We start from the raw sequence: 16,452 nt of genomic DNA on the forward strand, positions 1-16,452 counted from the left end.
TTTCTTATGAAAGAAATTTAATTAAATATGAAAATGTTCCAATTACAGCCAGTGTTAATCCTTAGTTTTAGAAATTGACATTCAAAAGGTATTTGTTATATACTGAACACGTCTTGAAAGATGGCATTTCTTTTTATTTAAATAGTAGGAGAAGATGAAAGAGAAAAAAAATTTGTATTCCAGTATCCTGGAAAATCTCAGTGTTGTTAGTCTAAGATTGCTTTCCATTCCTGACATGGTTTAAACCTCCAGTTCAGGAGTTTTCAAGAATGCCAGCTTACAGCTCAAATGCTAACTCCTATTTTGCTGAATCCACATGCAACTGTGTTCTTTTCTACACAGATATTTAATAAAAATACAATTTTGATCCCAAAATGAAAAAAGCAGGCAAACAAATCTGCTTTTGCTGATAATACCATTCATGGAAAAGTTTAACATCTGTATCTTTTTGCTGTTACTGCTTTTTAAAAATTGTTCAGTAAAAGACACAAACGGAAATCAGGTTGCAAATCCACCAGTGTTATTTTCTTTGTACTTGCAACTGCAGAATACCATGGTATTACCCAATTTCAAGCACATAAAAATATGTGCACTGAGTCTTTTGGACATGTAATTTTTTTATCCTTTTCTAAAGCTGTAGATTATCACCACGTGGTTGAACAACAAAAGCATGATTAAAGTAGTGATCTTAGAAAAATAAAAACATGAGAACTATTCTGGAGCATTACAGTAAACATTTGACTTATGAATCATCCAGTAGATATGGTGTTGAAAGGCTGGAGAGTTTTATTCATTATGAGGTCCTTCTGATGTATTATTTGAATTCAAGTAACATGACTCATATTTTCAGTAATTCAAAGTAATTTGCCAATCACAGTATAGCACAAACAGTTTGTAGGGATTATCACCATTATTGTTATTATAACTCAGTAAATGAGAGATCCAAGACTTATTTCCAAATGATGTGGTTTGATAAAATGTCAGTGTTTGCTCATTGAGTGTCCCAAGCCTGCTTTGACTAATGAGATTTCATATATTCATAGACCTTGTATGGTCACAAATCCCTGTGACAGCAGCAGAGAGGGAGTGGTTGGTGCTCTGTGTGTTCTGCAGGCAGGAAATATCAGATTTGGTCAGATCCCTCCCCTGCAAGGATTGGTACCAGGAAAATCTGCGGCCAAAATCTGTCTGGGGCCCCAGGTCTGTGGAGGGGGCATTGAACCGTCAGGAGACAAACTGGACAGAGAACTCGTGAGTTCACTTTGCAGTGGATGCCATAATATTTATCTTTAATGTCTCATCTAAAGTATTTTGTGTCTGGCAATAGGACAACTTGTACCCATCCTGCTATGACAGGATTTCAGTTTGGGAGGGGTAAGCCACTTTGGAAATTACAATAGAAGCTTTGCCCGTGTCTGACATCAGACTCCTCACAATGCTGAGAAATGTAGAAACATATTTTTTTTGTTAACCTGCTAAGGTAGTAGCCAGAATCAAGTCTGCAAATAAAATATGATTAAGGCTTGAATGTGTTGTGTTTTAGTCACAAGTGGAAGCAGAAAGTCTTATACATCCTAAGAGAGTCCGGTCACAGGATATTCAGATAAACATCCTAATTTCTGGCTGTTTGTCTGGACTTTGAACCTCTTAGGGTTCCTTAATTGCCAGCTTGAAACCACAGCCTTTTGGCTGAGGTGGAAAGGTAGTCTGGCTGTGCTCCTCTAGACTAGGACGTCAGCTGTGAGATGTAAAGCTTTTTCTGAGACCTCAACAAGTCCTGGATCTTCCCTTAAGATTTATAAATTGCTTACAAATACATACTGTTCCTATTTTTCGTTTCAGTCATGGGTTGTACTCAAATAGCAAGGAAACCCTATAAAACTAAAAAATGGTTAGGGAGTTATAAAAATACCCTCACTGCTTCATTATTTTATCATTACTATGGTCAGATTTCAATCTTCACATGCTTCCTATAGCGTTGGAATTCAAAATTATTTGTCAGAGCATTGGCTGTGCTAGGAGATGCTGGAAGAAAGTTGAAGGCTCGTAGGAATTCATAAAAGCTCTGCCACCAGCACAGTTTCCTCTGTGATGATTCTTGCCTTGTTTCTGCAGGCTGCTGGAACTTCACGAGGCTAAAAGTAGTACCACTCAGCTGCTTTTTTTTTTCTCTTTTATTTTTTTAGCTTCCACTCTATTTTTCTTTTGATAATGGAATGAGCCAGGTGTCAGTAGGTGTCAGGCATTTTCTAAAAGTCATAGGGAGGATTCTCCAGACACCAGGTAGGGCTGAGCTGTGCCCTGCCTCATCCTTTTCAAATTGGGCCACCTCAGTCACTCCCTTCTGCTGTCACTGTGTTCCTTGTACTCCTCAGGAGCAAGGCACCTGCCTTTCCAGCAAAGTGTAAATTCATACTTGGTGTAAATTTGCATGCCCAGGGCTTATGGGAGGTTTGTTTTAGGGTTTTGGGTTTTTTTTTATTAGTTACAGATGGAAGTAAAGTCCCTCCCTTGAGCTTTGCTCCTGGAACACAGTTTTTCATGGGGTAAGTGAGCAGATTGCTGTGGGAGCCTTTGTCACAATGTTGGCATCACACTGGCTGCTGTCCTGTAAAGTTTGGGATGCAGGATGATTGTCTCAATGATGATTTACAGATAACCTGTTTCCCTCCAAGATCCCCTCTGAAGATTCCTGCAAAGGCAGTGGACTTCCTGTCACCAGTGTCTATAGTTTTTTCTGTTTACACTCAATATATATCCTTTTTGTGTTTCCTCCTGCTCCTGCTGCTGCTTCATTAGTCCTCCAGAAGGAAGATGTGTGTCAGGGGGTCAGAGGGAGTCTGGTTTATGATGATGTTCACAGACTGCCCTCCACAGTTGGGTTTGTCAGGGCTTGGCTGCAAACCAAGCCCTTCATCTTCCCCTGGTGGTTTGAGTTTGGATGAACTTGGGCCTCCCAGCAATCATCATCCTGCTCCCCTTTCAGCCTGGCCTCACATCAACTTCCCAGCATCTCCTCCCGTTCTGCTTCAGCTTGGCCTCAGGAAACACCACTTGCTGCTGCTTCCCTCTGGCTTGGTAGCCTCCATGTGCCCAATCATCTCCATCACTAATTCTAAAAATCTTCTGGAAGAAAGTAGCAGGCTTGAGGTTTGTGAGTAAAGAGACAGAGCTTCAGCTTTCCACTGCCCACTTAAAGACAATTCACTCATTTCCATTCTGCATCGCAGTAGCTCTGATGAGGGAAGCAGTCTTTGTGTTGCGTGTTCAAACTGTCTCACATAAAAAAACAATAATTAAATAGGACTTGAAAATGTCTCTGTATGTGCAGTCATTCCACTCACTTGATGACAGAAAGGTAAAAGGTAAGATACTGTAAATAATACAAGATTTTTTCCCAGTTTATTGCTTAGAATCCAAAACTAGGTGACAGTTTGCACTTTGAGATATTTTGTATTTGACACTATACCAGGCTCTGTAGCTCAAACTGAGATGGAAAATGCAGGTGCACATTTACATGGATTCAAAGGATTTAATAATAAAATAGTTGTAAAGTGCTTTTTACAGTACTTTAAAATTATTTTAAAAGTAATTTTAAAATATTTAAATATGCAATATATCTATCATAGAGAAAACAAGAAGGTTCCATGTCAAGAAACAACAAAGGAAGTTGTGAAATCATTAGAAATTGTCTCTGAGTTAAATAGCAAAGTATGAGTTAAATAATAAACTATAAGAAAAGCACAACACAACAAACCAGCACGTTGCAAAGGACAGTTTCTGAAAAATAATAACAAATTATCCAAATGCATAACAGATACTTGAGTTTTGCTGAGGTAGGAACCATACTTTGTCATAAGAAAAACAGAAGAAAGTGTAGAACTGCTCAGTAGTTTGGCCCATTTTTTGTCAACTTTGCCCTTTTATCACAGACTTCTCATAACAGTTCCCTATGAGGATGGCTGGTGTCACCACCCAGGACTGAGACTGCCCAATGTTTTCAGGCATAAGTTTGTGGTTTTAGGGCATTAAAAAATATCCAGACTTAAACTGACAGTCTCACTTTTTATTTATTTAAATTTTTGGGGGTGTTTTCATCAGGGTCAGCCATTCCAGGTAATAAAGCTAATAAATTTTTCATGTTATAATGTAATTCTGAAGATCTTCTCTTTGAAGAGAGGAACTGAAAACAATGAGCAGGGGTGAGAGGAGGAAGTTATAGATAACAGGGATCACTGAGAAGGAAACGAAATGAAGTGTGAAGTTTGGAAAGGTGAGACTTCATTTTACTGTGCAAAAAAACTGAACCTGGGATCAGAAGCAGTCTGGGAAGTGCCCAATTCACAAGTGCTTGTTCACATTTTTATATATCCTGCATATGATATAGGAATGACTGCCACTGAGAGTGCAGCTATGTTGGGTGATACTGAAGCATAACTATGGTATTTATTACATAATTATATTATTGTCTATCATAATGTCTACATAACTATATTATAGAGAGTTCCTTTTGTAATACCTCTAATTTATTAGCTAAGACTTCCTTGAATTGAGGGGAGAAAAATATCTAGATTTTATTTTTAACCATGCTGCATAAAACAGCAATGTCTTACAAGGTTTTTTACCACCTTTAGTGGTGGGCATCTTCTATTAATCTGTATTGGCTGTTCTTGACAGTTATGGTGTTTATTTTTGAGGATTGTGCATTGGGGTGTAGACTCAGTGTATCCTTTCCCTGAGCTAAACGCTGAAGATGGATTTTGAACTGAAACAGATTTGTAGTATAAATAGAAGTGAAAAAATAGACGTGAAATCAACTTTTAAAAAAATATTTAAATGTGTTCTGGAATATTTCACATGTAGTTATTTTATATTTTAAAAGATTATAATCAGAGCTGATACTAGTAGGGAGAAAGAAGAGGATCTTAAAGAGTTTAAGCTCAATACTCAAAGGTGATACAGATTGAAAAATAGTCTGTGTCCAACGTTTCTTATTTTGAAGCCAAGTTAAACCTCATTTAAGATAATTCCAAGGGAAATAGGAGGCCAAAATGTCCTTAAGCTTTTAGGCATCTTTTATGTATGAGAGAGAGTCTTAATCTCTACTGTATTCTGTGGGAAAAGGAATGGAGACCTTAAGATATTTTTGTAACCTTGCTGATCTAGTGCTTATATATAGTGTTATAGTGTATAGATATTTCAGAGAATGCAAATCCCTTTAGCTTTTGCTACTTTTTCCTATAATCATGTATTTGGAATCCATTTGTCAGGTTTGTAGGGAGACTCAGCTCCTCTCTTGCCTGAAATAAATCACTCTAATCTATTTTCCTCTCTTATTTTAAGTAGGAAATTATTCTTTTTACTTAGAACCTAAGAAGGATTCTAATTCTTTGCACAGAAGTAATTTGTTGAGGAAGGATTTCCTTATCTTCCTGTCTGTTTGCTTAACCATGGAGACTGAAATGAACACAACCCTGATCTATTCTGAGTAGTTATTTGTTTTCCTTCATGTTTGCCTTGATACTAAGCAGCCCTGAGCCATGTACCATTTCAGCACTTCCCAATACTTCCATCCTGAAAGCAACCCACTGAGAGAGTAAAATATTACCTTCAGCCATGGAATCAATGCACAAGGAAATTACTTATTTAACAATAATTATCACTGAGCCAAGAATTTAACTTTGTCGTTTTCGACCATCTGTTATTTCATAGGGTCTGCACTACAAAAATAGCAGCCACTTTATTAAGCAGAGAGAAGAAATCTCAGGGAGTTAATAACTGTTTTCCATAGGCAGAATTAAAGGGTTTTATTTGCATCACCTAAGTAAATTTGTTATTGTGATTAAAACAGAAAATTGGATTTGCAATATTCATTTGAAATTATACATTTTGGGTTCCATAAAACAAAATACCCCTCTATCAACTCCCATCAATCTCAGGTTCTCCTGCCTGCCCTCAGCTCCAGCCCACCCTCCTCTGTGACATTAGAGAAAAGGCAGCAGTGAACACAAAACTCATTTTTCCCTGTCTGAACAATTTTTATCCTTTGGCCATTTTGGTTGAACCAAGCCTGCAAATGTGGAAGAAAACTTTATACTTTGAAGTCTATGTTCCACACAAAGGCCAGTTAGAGTTTTTGTTATTTGTGGCAATTATCTGGATATTTTCCCGAAAAATATTTAGAAAATTTTCAGTGCAATTTTAGTTTTTTAATCTGAATCTCTGTGGTAGCTGTTACACCCAGAAGGCTAAAACAGGAATTGGTGACATGGGAGATATAATTTTGAAGTTTTCCTGTTTCCTCTTCCCCCTTCATGTAGCCAGTTGGTAAAACACAGATTTAAATATTGGGTGGCTTGGAGCAGAGATATTTTATTCTGAAGTTCTCAAGTGCTGAAGGATTAGGGATTGCTCAGGAGAGTATGTTGGCTCAAAAACCTTTTGAAGTATATTGGAATAGCTCTTATGGCATTAAATGACCAGACCAGAAAAATGAAAAGGTAATCTTCTAGTCACAAAGTCCTTGAAAAGCTCAGGAGGGAAAAACCTGCAAAAGTGCTTTAGTATCACATAAGGGGTTGAAAAGAAAATAGTTTTCTTATACCTTAACACTGTTAATTCTTTCAAATCTGGAGGCATTAAAATAATTTTCAGCTGAATTTTAGGGACTGTTAGTAATTTTCCTTTATAATATATAATATATTATGTAGGATATTGAATATTTAGAAGATACTCATTCAAGGGAGGGGAGCTCCTGTGTGAAATTGTGCAGGGAACAATGTGTAAATAAAACAAAACTGTGAGATTAAAATCTCATATTAATATAGACCACTAAAAAACCTGCCTAATGCTGCTTTCAACATGCCATGTTTGTGAGATGTGTTCTCTCCTCCTGCCCTGCAGGCACAGGTAGAGATCATGGAATCATTTCAATGGGAAAAGACCCTTTAGATCATCAGGCACAACCATAAATCAAGTGCAGCCATCATGCAGTTGACATCGTGTAGTAGTTCATTATTTAATACCAAGCCAAAGGATTTCAAAACTATAATTGAGGAATTGCAAGAGGAATATGTTAAAATGTTGCTGTTGTCGTGCTGTATTACCTTGACCAGAGTGGATTGTTTCAGTTTTACCATCTTTAATGGCATTGCACCTCAGAGTGATACAACCCTTTTCAAAGTTAGGTAGAAAAATAAACTGATTTCTTTTTTGAAGTCTGGCACTAGCTAAATTAATAATGCCTGTACTTTCAGTTTCTGCACGAGTTACCCTGCTGCTGAAATTTTCAATCTGCTCAAGTGGAAGTAACCCAAATATTCCTCACTGTCTTTTATTTTCCCTCACAATCTGTCCAAGAAAGCATCAAAGTCTTAGAGCTGCTACTGTGAAACCAAACCTGGAGCTGCCCCTTCTCATGCTCATGGAGAGGGATGCTCTGCATTTCATAGAAATCAATCCCTCCCCCAGCATTTCTATGAAATGAAATTTCCATAGCATTGCTGTGCTGCAGCATTCCATTGTGACTCAGTGAAACATGCACATGGGATCTTTTACAAATGAGTTTTGCTGTAATTAGCTCGTTCCTGTTTCAGATTCTTTTATGTGGTAGGTTTTGTACAGGACACAGAAAACTTTCAGTGCATATTGACTCTCTTTGTAATGAAGGTTCTGAATTGTAAAGTTACCACTTATCTACAAAACATTTACACTTAAATCAGAATCATAAGATAATTTAGAGTGGGAGGGAACTCATGAGCTTATCTAGTCCAAAACCTCTATATACACATAATTTCATTAGGGGAGAGCAAGAGTTTTAACTCTTTAATTAATGTTTATTATGCTTTCATTAACACTTTTCAAGAACAGCAGTTTTCTGGGTGCTGGTATCTCTGACAGAGTGAACTCCAAAGGGCTGAGCTTAAATGAACAATATCTGAGTACAGTCCACACATCCCTGCCTGTTACAGGCACACGAGATTGACCCTTCCCATGCTGACACAGCATCCAGGAGTGATGTGATTTCCTTGTGGAAAGTTCCTGAAAGAGTGTGTGCATGTGTGTGTGTGTTTGTGTGTGTGTGTTTTTTGCCTGCATCTCAGAAGAAGCAGGTAGGGTGTGCTAGGAATGAGCCCAAAGGCAAGCAATAGATGAAGCAAATGTGCTGCTTGGCTGTCAGAGAGCATCTTCTCACAGACCATAACATTAATTCCTAGATAATAAAATGGAGCTGGAGAGTCTCCTCTGGTGTTTATTCAAAAGGAGAGCTGGATTTTTTTTACTTACTCTCTGAAGCAAAACCATCCACGAATTACAGATAGCAGAAAAATATTTATAACCTGCTCTAATATGAAAATTCCTTATGTAATTTCACATCTCATTGTATCAGTCCATTACAGATTTCATTTCACATACTTTTCCCTACCTGCTAACACAAAATCAAATAAGTGTATGACATCAGTGTGTGTGCATTTGCAAAAGCAAGTACCAATAATCTAATTGTAAATATGTTTTTAAGTGATTCCTGCTGTAGGCCCTAGAGGAGGAATGAAAAAATGAAATTTCATTCAGTTTTCCTAAACAACTAAAGGCTTTGTTTTTTAAAAAACCTCATGAATATGCTAGAAGTTACATCTTCAGACTTCTAAAGTTTTTTTGAATTCTCTCAGTTTAGACAAGTGAAACCAGAAGAATCAATTGCTTTTGTATCTTCTGCAAACCTCAGTGCTTTATATTGCTCTTCATTAGAAACAGCGATAGGAATATCAGACTAGGCTGGAAGAAAGGTTCACTGATATTTGACAAAACATAATCCCACTGAGATAATGAGAAACATGTAATTTAAACCAGTAGTATCTTGAGTAATGATTTTTAAAAATTGCAATCCATTTATCATTAATATAATTTTTTAAAAAAATTGATACCCAGTAATATTTGTCAGATGCTTCCTTTTAAGAAAATACACATAATACACTTAACTTTCATTTTTTCAAATATATTTTTAATGCTTCTTGTGTTCCACTGATAATTTGTGGACTAAATTACCTCAAAACAAATCATCACTTCAAGTGTTAACCAACATTTTCATGTTAGTTCAGCAAATCTTCATGAGTTTCAGTAGAAAGCACATTGTGTGGGTTCTCTACAGCTTTTATATTGGTACCAGTAAAATATAAATGAGATTGGTGTGAACATAAATTAGTTCAGCTTGTGGTTCTTTGATGTTAATTATGGAGACATGCAATTTGAATGATTTTTTCTTTTTTTGCCATGTGTATTCTTCACGTTATACAAGCAGCATCTTTCTGTTTAAATGGTTTAAAATATGACTGTGTGGTCTCTTCAATTTAATTAGTTGTGGTTTTATATTTTAGGGCTTAACTTTCTCTTTTCATTATGAAACATTTTCTTCCTGACTAATTTTAAAGAATCATTCTAAAGGAATTGAGCCTGCTGGGTTCATTTATTTATTTTTGTCTTTCCCAGCTGTAGGTATCCAGATGAAACTTGAATTTTTCCAGCGGAAATTTTGGACTGCAAGCAGACAGGTATATTTTAAATTGAAGTTTTCTTTGTCATTGAATTTGCAACAGTTTTTTTAACTGTGGAAGTAATGACCTTGTCACAAGCAAACTATTGTAAAGAAACAATGTATTTGGAGACTTGTTCTGTTTTTACATTTGGATATAGAAAAGGAGAATTCAGAGATGGAGAGCAGTTGCTTGATTTTTGGAAGCAAGTAGAAAGTTTATTAATTTTAGGACCCAATACATAAGGAGTTACTTTGCTGGCATTTGGTTTTTCTCTCCTAGAAAAAGTGCAAGCAGTAAACAAAAATGTGGTATTTGTTTCCAGCTATAGCAGAATCACAACTTCTCCCGCAGGTTTTCTCTCTAAGGAACTGTAGGATCACACAGATTAATTGACAAAACCACATTCCTGAATGATGGTTGGTACTCATAGAGTTCAATAAACTTCACCTAAACCATTCAGGGATGGAATTTGTGCTCACTGGAGAGGATAATCAGGTGCTTTCTAAAGATTAGCAGATGCCATCCCCGGTTTGAGAATCAATTGGAACTGTGCTGCTGCAGAAAATAAACCCTGGCCCTGCCCCTACTGGAGAATCTTCTCTCATCTATGAATGGTCTCAAAGATTTGGAGTATGGAGGAGATTGTGGTGTTTAAAGCAGCTGAAATTACCGTGTGAATGAGCCCTTTCTCTGCAGGGAGGAACAGAACACATTTGGTGAACGATTCAAAAGTTTGCTGGTCATTTTTAGAATTAATTTAGATAAAGATGTAATCAATATCAATTCCTTTAAAATTTTGCTCATATGAATTTATATTTTAACTTATTTTGTAGTCATCTAATAAAAATTGAAAATATTTCATTGATTTTTTTATATCATCTTTAGTGTGCATCTCTCGACGGCAGATGTGCTATAAGTTGTGATGATGAAGTAAGTATTTAACAGATTTTTTCCATGTATACCTCTACTGCAGTAGAAGATACAATTGATGAATTTAATTTGAACATCTCATTGTACATCATGGTCTTTCTCACCTTGTAAATATTTTACTGTTTAGATACTGAGACTTTTGTTATGCCTGTTACAGACTCCCACTGAATCACAAGGTTGAGTCCAGTACCTCAAACATGTGTTGCAATAATTTCTGCTTTGTGAATCCAGTTTGGGAAATAATTTGAAGCACTGCTTAGGCATTTGTTTACTACTTTATTGTTGATGAAGAAAAAAAACCACTAGCAGTTTAAAGTCTTCAACTGGACACAGCAGGAACCATACAACCATATGTAGAGATTTAATAATAGTGTGAACATTGCTGATTTAGAGATTCCAGACTTTTCCTTAATGACAAAACACACTGTTGGTAGGACTTGAACAAAAATCACAGCTCCTCTGGTGAGTCCCTTGACTTTCACAGCTTCTCTCAATGGCAAGAAAATACCTGCTGAACATTTACAGTATAAATTAAGGCATTTAAAAGTAAACATGAAGAAATTAATGCAAATTGAGTGGCACAATAGTCAATAAATATTAATGACCCAATAATAACATGTTAATTATAAGAATAATTAAAAATAAAGTGAATCAATTGATGAGTGTGTGATACCTAAAATAGAGAAAACCCATTAATTAAAAATACTTTTTTTTTTTTCTTGAGAGCTTTGAATTTGCTCATTTATTCTTGTTTTCCTGATGCCTCACATTTTATTTTAATGTTGTTTTCTTTCTTTTTCATTTCTGGTTTCTTAACCCATGTTACATTCCATTACTGTTATTGTATACTGGAGCTGTGAAAAATACATAGAGGACTTGAACTGGATCAAAGTTACTGTAGTTCAGATGTGTTCTCAGACCTCAGTTAACATTCTTGCTGTGTTTATTCTGGACTTCATGCCTACAGTTTTACAAGCTCAGGGACTCTCCACCTATGGAACGTTCTCCTTGAAATCTGAAATTCACTGAACTTGAACCTTTGGGCAAACCTGAGCCTAGTTCACTTCCAGTACCTGTGAAACATTGTGAATTAGACCTCTTTCACACAGCTGTATTCTATGCAAATGCTATTACCCCATGCATAAATCTCATATCAGAAGTCTGTTTGAGATTTGCTGGTAATGAGTAAATGCATTCTTCTGCCCTTTGTCCGTGTGAAAGTTAAATTACGAGCTGCTTCTTTAACACAGTAGTAATACTGGAAGTTGTTTATCTTGCTGGCAAGTGGTGAATGAACGGTCCTGAATATTTTTTTTTCCTAGTTAACATTTCTAAAATGGATTGAAATAAAAACCCTCTTATCTTCACATTCCACAATGTTCTATTTATTGCATTATGTCTGTTTCCAATAACAGTGCTAAAAAATTAGTATCTTTTAAAGTTCTGAACTGTGCTAGCGAATAACTAAATCTTAGAGATTTGAGACAGGGCCACTAATTCTTGAGTCGAGCCAGTCTTTTCCCAACAGCACATAAGCCATAAACTATGAAATTAAGCCTACACTTTTTTTTTTTGTCCAGCATGACTTCTTTTATTTATTTTCTATACTATGGAGAAATATTGTTTCTAAAGCAGTATCTTTAGATTAATCTTTCATGCATGAGGACTGCAAATATGTATCCTCAAAAGATCTCTGTGTTGCCTTAGCTCCTCTCCTCATCCAGTCGGTGGGAGGTTTCTGGATGACTTTGGGGAGAGCAGTGTTGTGCTGTTAGAGCCTGCTTCTGAAATTCCATCCTTCACACACCACCGAGGTTAAGGAGCTGCCTCTTCTGAGTGCGTCAGTCTGCTCAGTTCTTTGCCAGCATCATCAGCTTTTCACATTGCATTTGCCAACTTTGGGCTTTCTAGCAGATCAAAGGTTGAAATTGAGTTGTTCCAACTTCCTTTCTGACAGGTTTTCTGTCACTGGGGGTGTCTGTAGCCTGGGTTCTCCTGTTAGAATGAATATCCTGCATTTCATTAGGGAATGATGGTCATTCTGAACTTTTGCCTGATTTCAGCTTTTGCTTTTTTTAAACACTCCAAGCTATCATTTCTGCAAATTTCTCTGCTTTGGCCCCACAGAACAGTAATAATATGTGGCTGGAATGAGACTCAGGCACATCTAAGCATCTCTGGAAATATCAGACTGCATTTTCACATCTTGCACAGCTACTACTTCATGGGGCTGCTTTCCTCCCTAAATCAGCACAGAGACCTTGCTGGATGTGCAGCAGAAAGCATATTTTGTCATATTTCTGTACAGCCCATTTGCAGCAGGAAAGAATTTTGAATTCAAAACAAAGCCAGGAGGATTCCTGTATTGAAAGCCATTCTTCTTATTTTTTTCCTTTCATGCAAATGTCATAGAAAATTCAATAAGCAAGGATAAAAATGTTGTTGATTTAGACCAACAATAGAAATACAATAAAGATTTAACACTGAGATAGGTATTTGGCAATACTGAGAAGAAGCTGAGTTCTATCAAGGTTTCAGGGTTTGAGTTGAACCTTATGTTTAAACTCTGAAGTGCAGTAATTAAAACTTTGCCTGTAGCAAGTAATTCTGTGAGGTTAAAATGGTGCATGTGTGTGTGGAGGGAAGCACTGATTTTCCTTGTTTTATACAGTTCAGACGTCTGACCTACAGAAAGCTAACAGTCCTACCTCTAAACCCAGTTCCCAATTAAAAACACAATTTGAAAAGCTTTAGGAGACCTGTGGGGCCTCTTTTACAGAAGTTTCTGGTCCCATCCCCCAATGAACAAATTAAAAAATATTACCTGGTCCCCTGTTGGTTCTGCAGGCTGACACTGTGTTTTCATTAATACATCGTTAGGGTAATGACATTGTGCTGATGTTTTTCTCCAAATACAGGAGCAGCCATCAGGAACGCTGAAGTTCTGTGCCTTTGCAAACTTTTTTGCAAGGAAAACATTTAAGAATGAATTATAAAAACACAAAATTTGGGGGTTTATGTTTGCTTGTAATTATCTTATATCCTCCCATTCTGTACACATCTTTGTTTTGTTTTGCATGGAAAAGAAGCATAAAAATGAAATTGGATAATACCCCATAACCAAGACTACACTCATTTTGAATTTATGTAAAATCTTATAACAACCTGAAGGTTTTACCCATTTACAATTGACTTAGAATTAAAGTATATAATTAACTTATTGCTGTGTCCTAAAATCAAAATTTAAAATAGCATTCTTTTATTTTTCAGACAATCAACTGCTACCTAATAGATAACAATGGATTTATTTTAGTGTCTGAAGACTATCAGCAGGTAAGTGTAAGATTTTTTTTTGAGTCTTCTCATGTAACATATTAATCTAAAATTACTTTTTTTAAATAGGCCACAATTTGAAAATGGTAAAGAATTAGTAACAGAAAATTAAAAAAAAAAAAAAAATCCTTCTACAAAGAATGTAAGTTGTTTTTTTTTCTCACAGGAGCTCAGTTTCTGTCTCCCATTGGAGCAGGGTCTGTTCTTAAACTCATAAATGTTCTCTTAAAAGACCTTTCTCTCACACTGCAGAAGTGTCTGTCTTCTGTAAGAGGCTTTTACTCTAAGAAAAAAAAAAATCCCTGTGCCATTTTTGTCACAAGGAAAGATTGGGAAGGGGGGAGAAGGACATAGAGCTTTTACATTCAAACTTAAGGTAATGAGGTTTTACAGAGCTGTTGGCTGAGGAGTTTGTTTTCTGAAGTAGATTAAAGTCATTGAAGGATTAAGACTATGCACCCAGCAACACAATGGAGAGGACAAGAAATATGATTATCACAGAATCATAGAATGTTTTACTCAGTCCTGCAAACCTTGTGACCGTCACCATTCTCATTAACTTTTGCCTGAAAACCGCTGGGCTGGTGCTGCCGTCACACAAGAATTGTCTGAAGTTGAATTGTTTTTATGTGTTGGGATTGTGAACAGGAATAGCCACACTCATATTAGCCCTCAGCTGAATTAAATTTGTTCTAATGACCATGACCTAAGAAATATACTCATTATTAAATGATCTTCATACACCTAAAACATGTTTGTCTATTTCCCCTTTTGTTGTTACAATTTACAGGTGCACAGCTGTGACTTGTGTCAGTGATTTGTCAGCTCATAGCTGGCTATGGCCAATATTATTAGGAAGAGATGTTTCTTTTGATAGTCACCTGATAAAAGCCATTACATATTCCTGTGAATAGTTTGGACAACTGTTGCACCAGAAATAGGCTGGAAATGGATTCTGACCTGTTTTATTAGTTAAATCATTCAAAGTCTAAGAGGGACAGCAGAGAAGTCTCTATGTTTATGTTAATTTATAACAAGATTTCATTAGCGTATGTCTGTTTTATATATATAAAGTGTGTATACAGGCTATTGTGGATAGAGAAGGGGTGGAGAAGTGGAATGATGCCTTATCAATTCCTGACCTATCTGGTGTTGCTTCAGCACTGTTTTTCTATCAGCTTTCCAAACATGACCTGAACTGCTCCTAGAATCAGGTTTGTGGGGCAGAATAATTCTGAATTGCAACTAAATCCTGATGTATTAAAAAACCAGTGATAACTTGGGTGAGGCTGCTTTGGGGGAGAGCTGCCATTTACAAAGGGAGCTTTTGTGGAGAGAACTGTCACTGAGATGTCTTCATAAGACTGGTGCACAACTTGACAAATCAGGTTTATTACTATCTAAGGTTATATGAGGCATTTATGGTTTGGAGTTTCTTGACGTTGCCTGCCTCTCCAATCATTAGGGTAATCTTTCTTCATCAGTCAGCCAAGGCCATTGAAGCTGGTATTTTTAGTCATGTTCCTTGTGTTTCTAGGAGACTTTACATACCCATATGTTTTGGAAAATGTTCCAAGATTCCCCTGAGGAAAGAAAAAAAAAAAAAAAAAAAGAAGGCAATACTTGCCTTTTAGGTGGAGGAATGCCTTTTTATAGCCAGGGCTGTAACTTTTCTGCCTGCAAACTCCCAGGTGCATACTTGAGGTCAGCTAAGTTCCTTGTAATGGAATTGGGGTTTAGTTCGTACAAAACCTATGGAATCCCTGCAATTTGAGAGTGTAGTGCCCTTTCCCCCTCATAAATTGTGGGATTTTTCCCTTTAAACAATGAAGAGAAATATCCAATCCTCCTGGGAGTTGAGGCTCTAAAATGAAACAGGTCTTCCCAAGGTAGAAAAGTGCTGTACTTGCAAGATTTTCCACTGTCACATGAATGGCTGCAGATGACGGAGTCACTTCCATCCTACGGACCAAATTCATCGCAGCAATGTTTGTTTTCTCAACAGAGATTTATTTTTATTAGTCCACAAGTACTGAATAGGGACAAAATGAGTAATTCATCAAGCTGAGTGGTTTTAAGTATGAAATGACTCTGAATGGAGTTAAAATTTATAGGATTGATGAAATGTACTGTTCCAGCTCCTTAAACAGGTCATACAGGAATTATAAACAATGTTTTTTAATGACTGTTTATGAAATCCTCTCACAACCTGTTTATATCTTTTTTGAGCAACATTTTAATCACAAGAGTTTGTGATCAGATTAGCGTGTTTTCTTTACAAGCTTTAGGTTTGGAAGGCTTTTATTTTTCATATTTGATGTTATATAATGTGCCTCAATATATTGTTTAAGCTCTCACATCTGCTCAGGGGTAATAATATAATCCCAACAACTTGCCATAACTGGGAAGTCCTCTTCAGGTTTTATGTAGCAGCAGTCCTGAAAAATCTGTGTATGTAACTGTCAAAGCCACTCTTGTCAAATCCCAGAATATGCCAGTTTAAATTGCATCCATGCTTTTGGTAATTCCTTGCATTTTCCCCTTACAGACTGGTTACTTTTTTGGGGAGGTTGAAGGGGCTGTGATGAACAAGTTACTGACAATGGGCTCTTTTAAGAGGTAAGAATTAACATTTTATCTCTTAAAAAATGTTTTA

General features: G+C 36.5%; 1 protein-coding gene across 1 annotated transcript in view; it reads left to right on the forward strand.

Moving 5' to 3' along the window:
• CACNA2D3 (calcium voltage-gated channel auxiliary subunit alpha2delta 3) overlaps positions 1–16,452 on the forward strand; it is a 388,427-nt gene that overhangs the window by 337,372 nt on the left and 34,603 nt on the right. The window contains exons 28-31 of the mRNA XM_058844987.1: positions 9,487–9,548; positions 10,419–10,463; positions 13,734–13,796; positions 16,345–16,415. Coding sequence (XP_058700970.1) covers positions 9,487–9,548; positions 10,419–10,463; positions 13,734–13,796; positions 16,345–16,415 — 241 coding nt within the window. The remainder of the gene's footprint in view (positions 1–9,486; positions 9,549–10,418; positions 10,464–13,733; positions 13,797–16,344; positions 16,416–16,452) is intronic.

This window comes from Poecile atricapillus, chromosome 9 (assembly GCF_030490865.1).
Source record: "Poecile atricapillus isolate bPoeAtr1 chromosome 9, bPoeAtr1.hap1, whole genome shotgun sequence".
Classification (NCBI taxonomy): Eukaryota; Metazoa; Chordata; class Aves; order Passeriformes; family Paridae; genus Poecile; species Poecile atricapillus.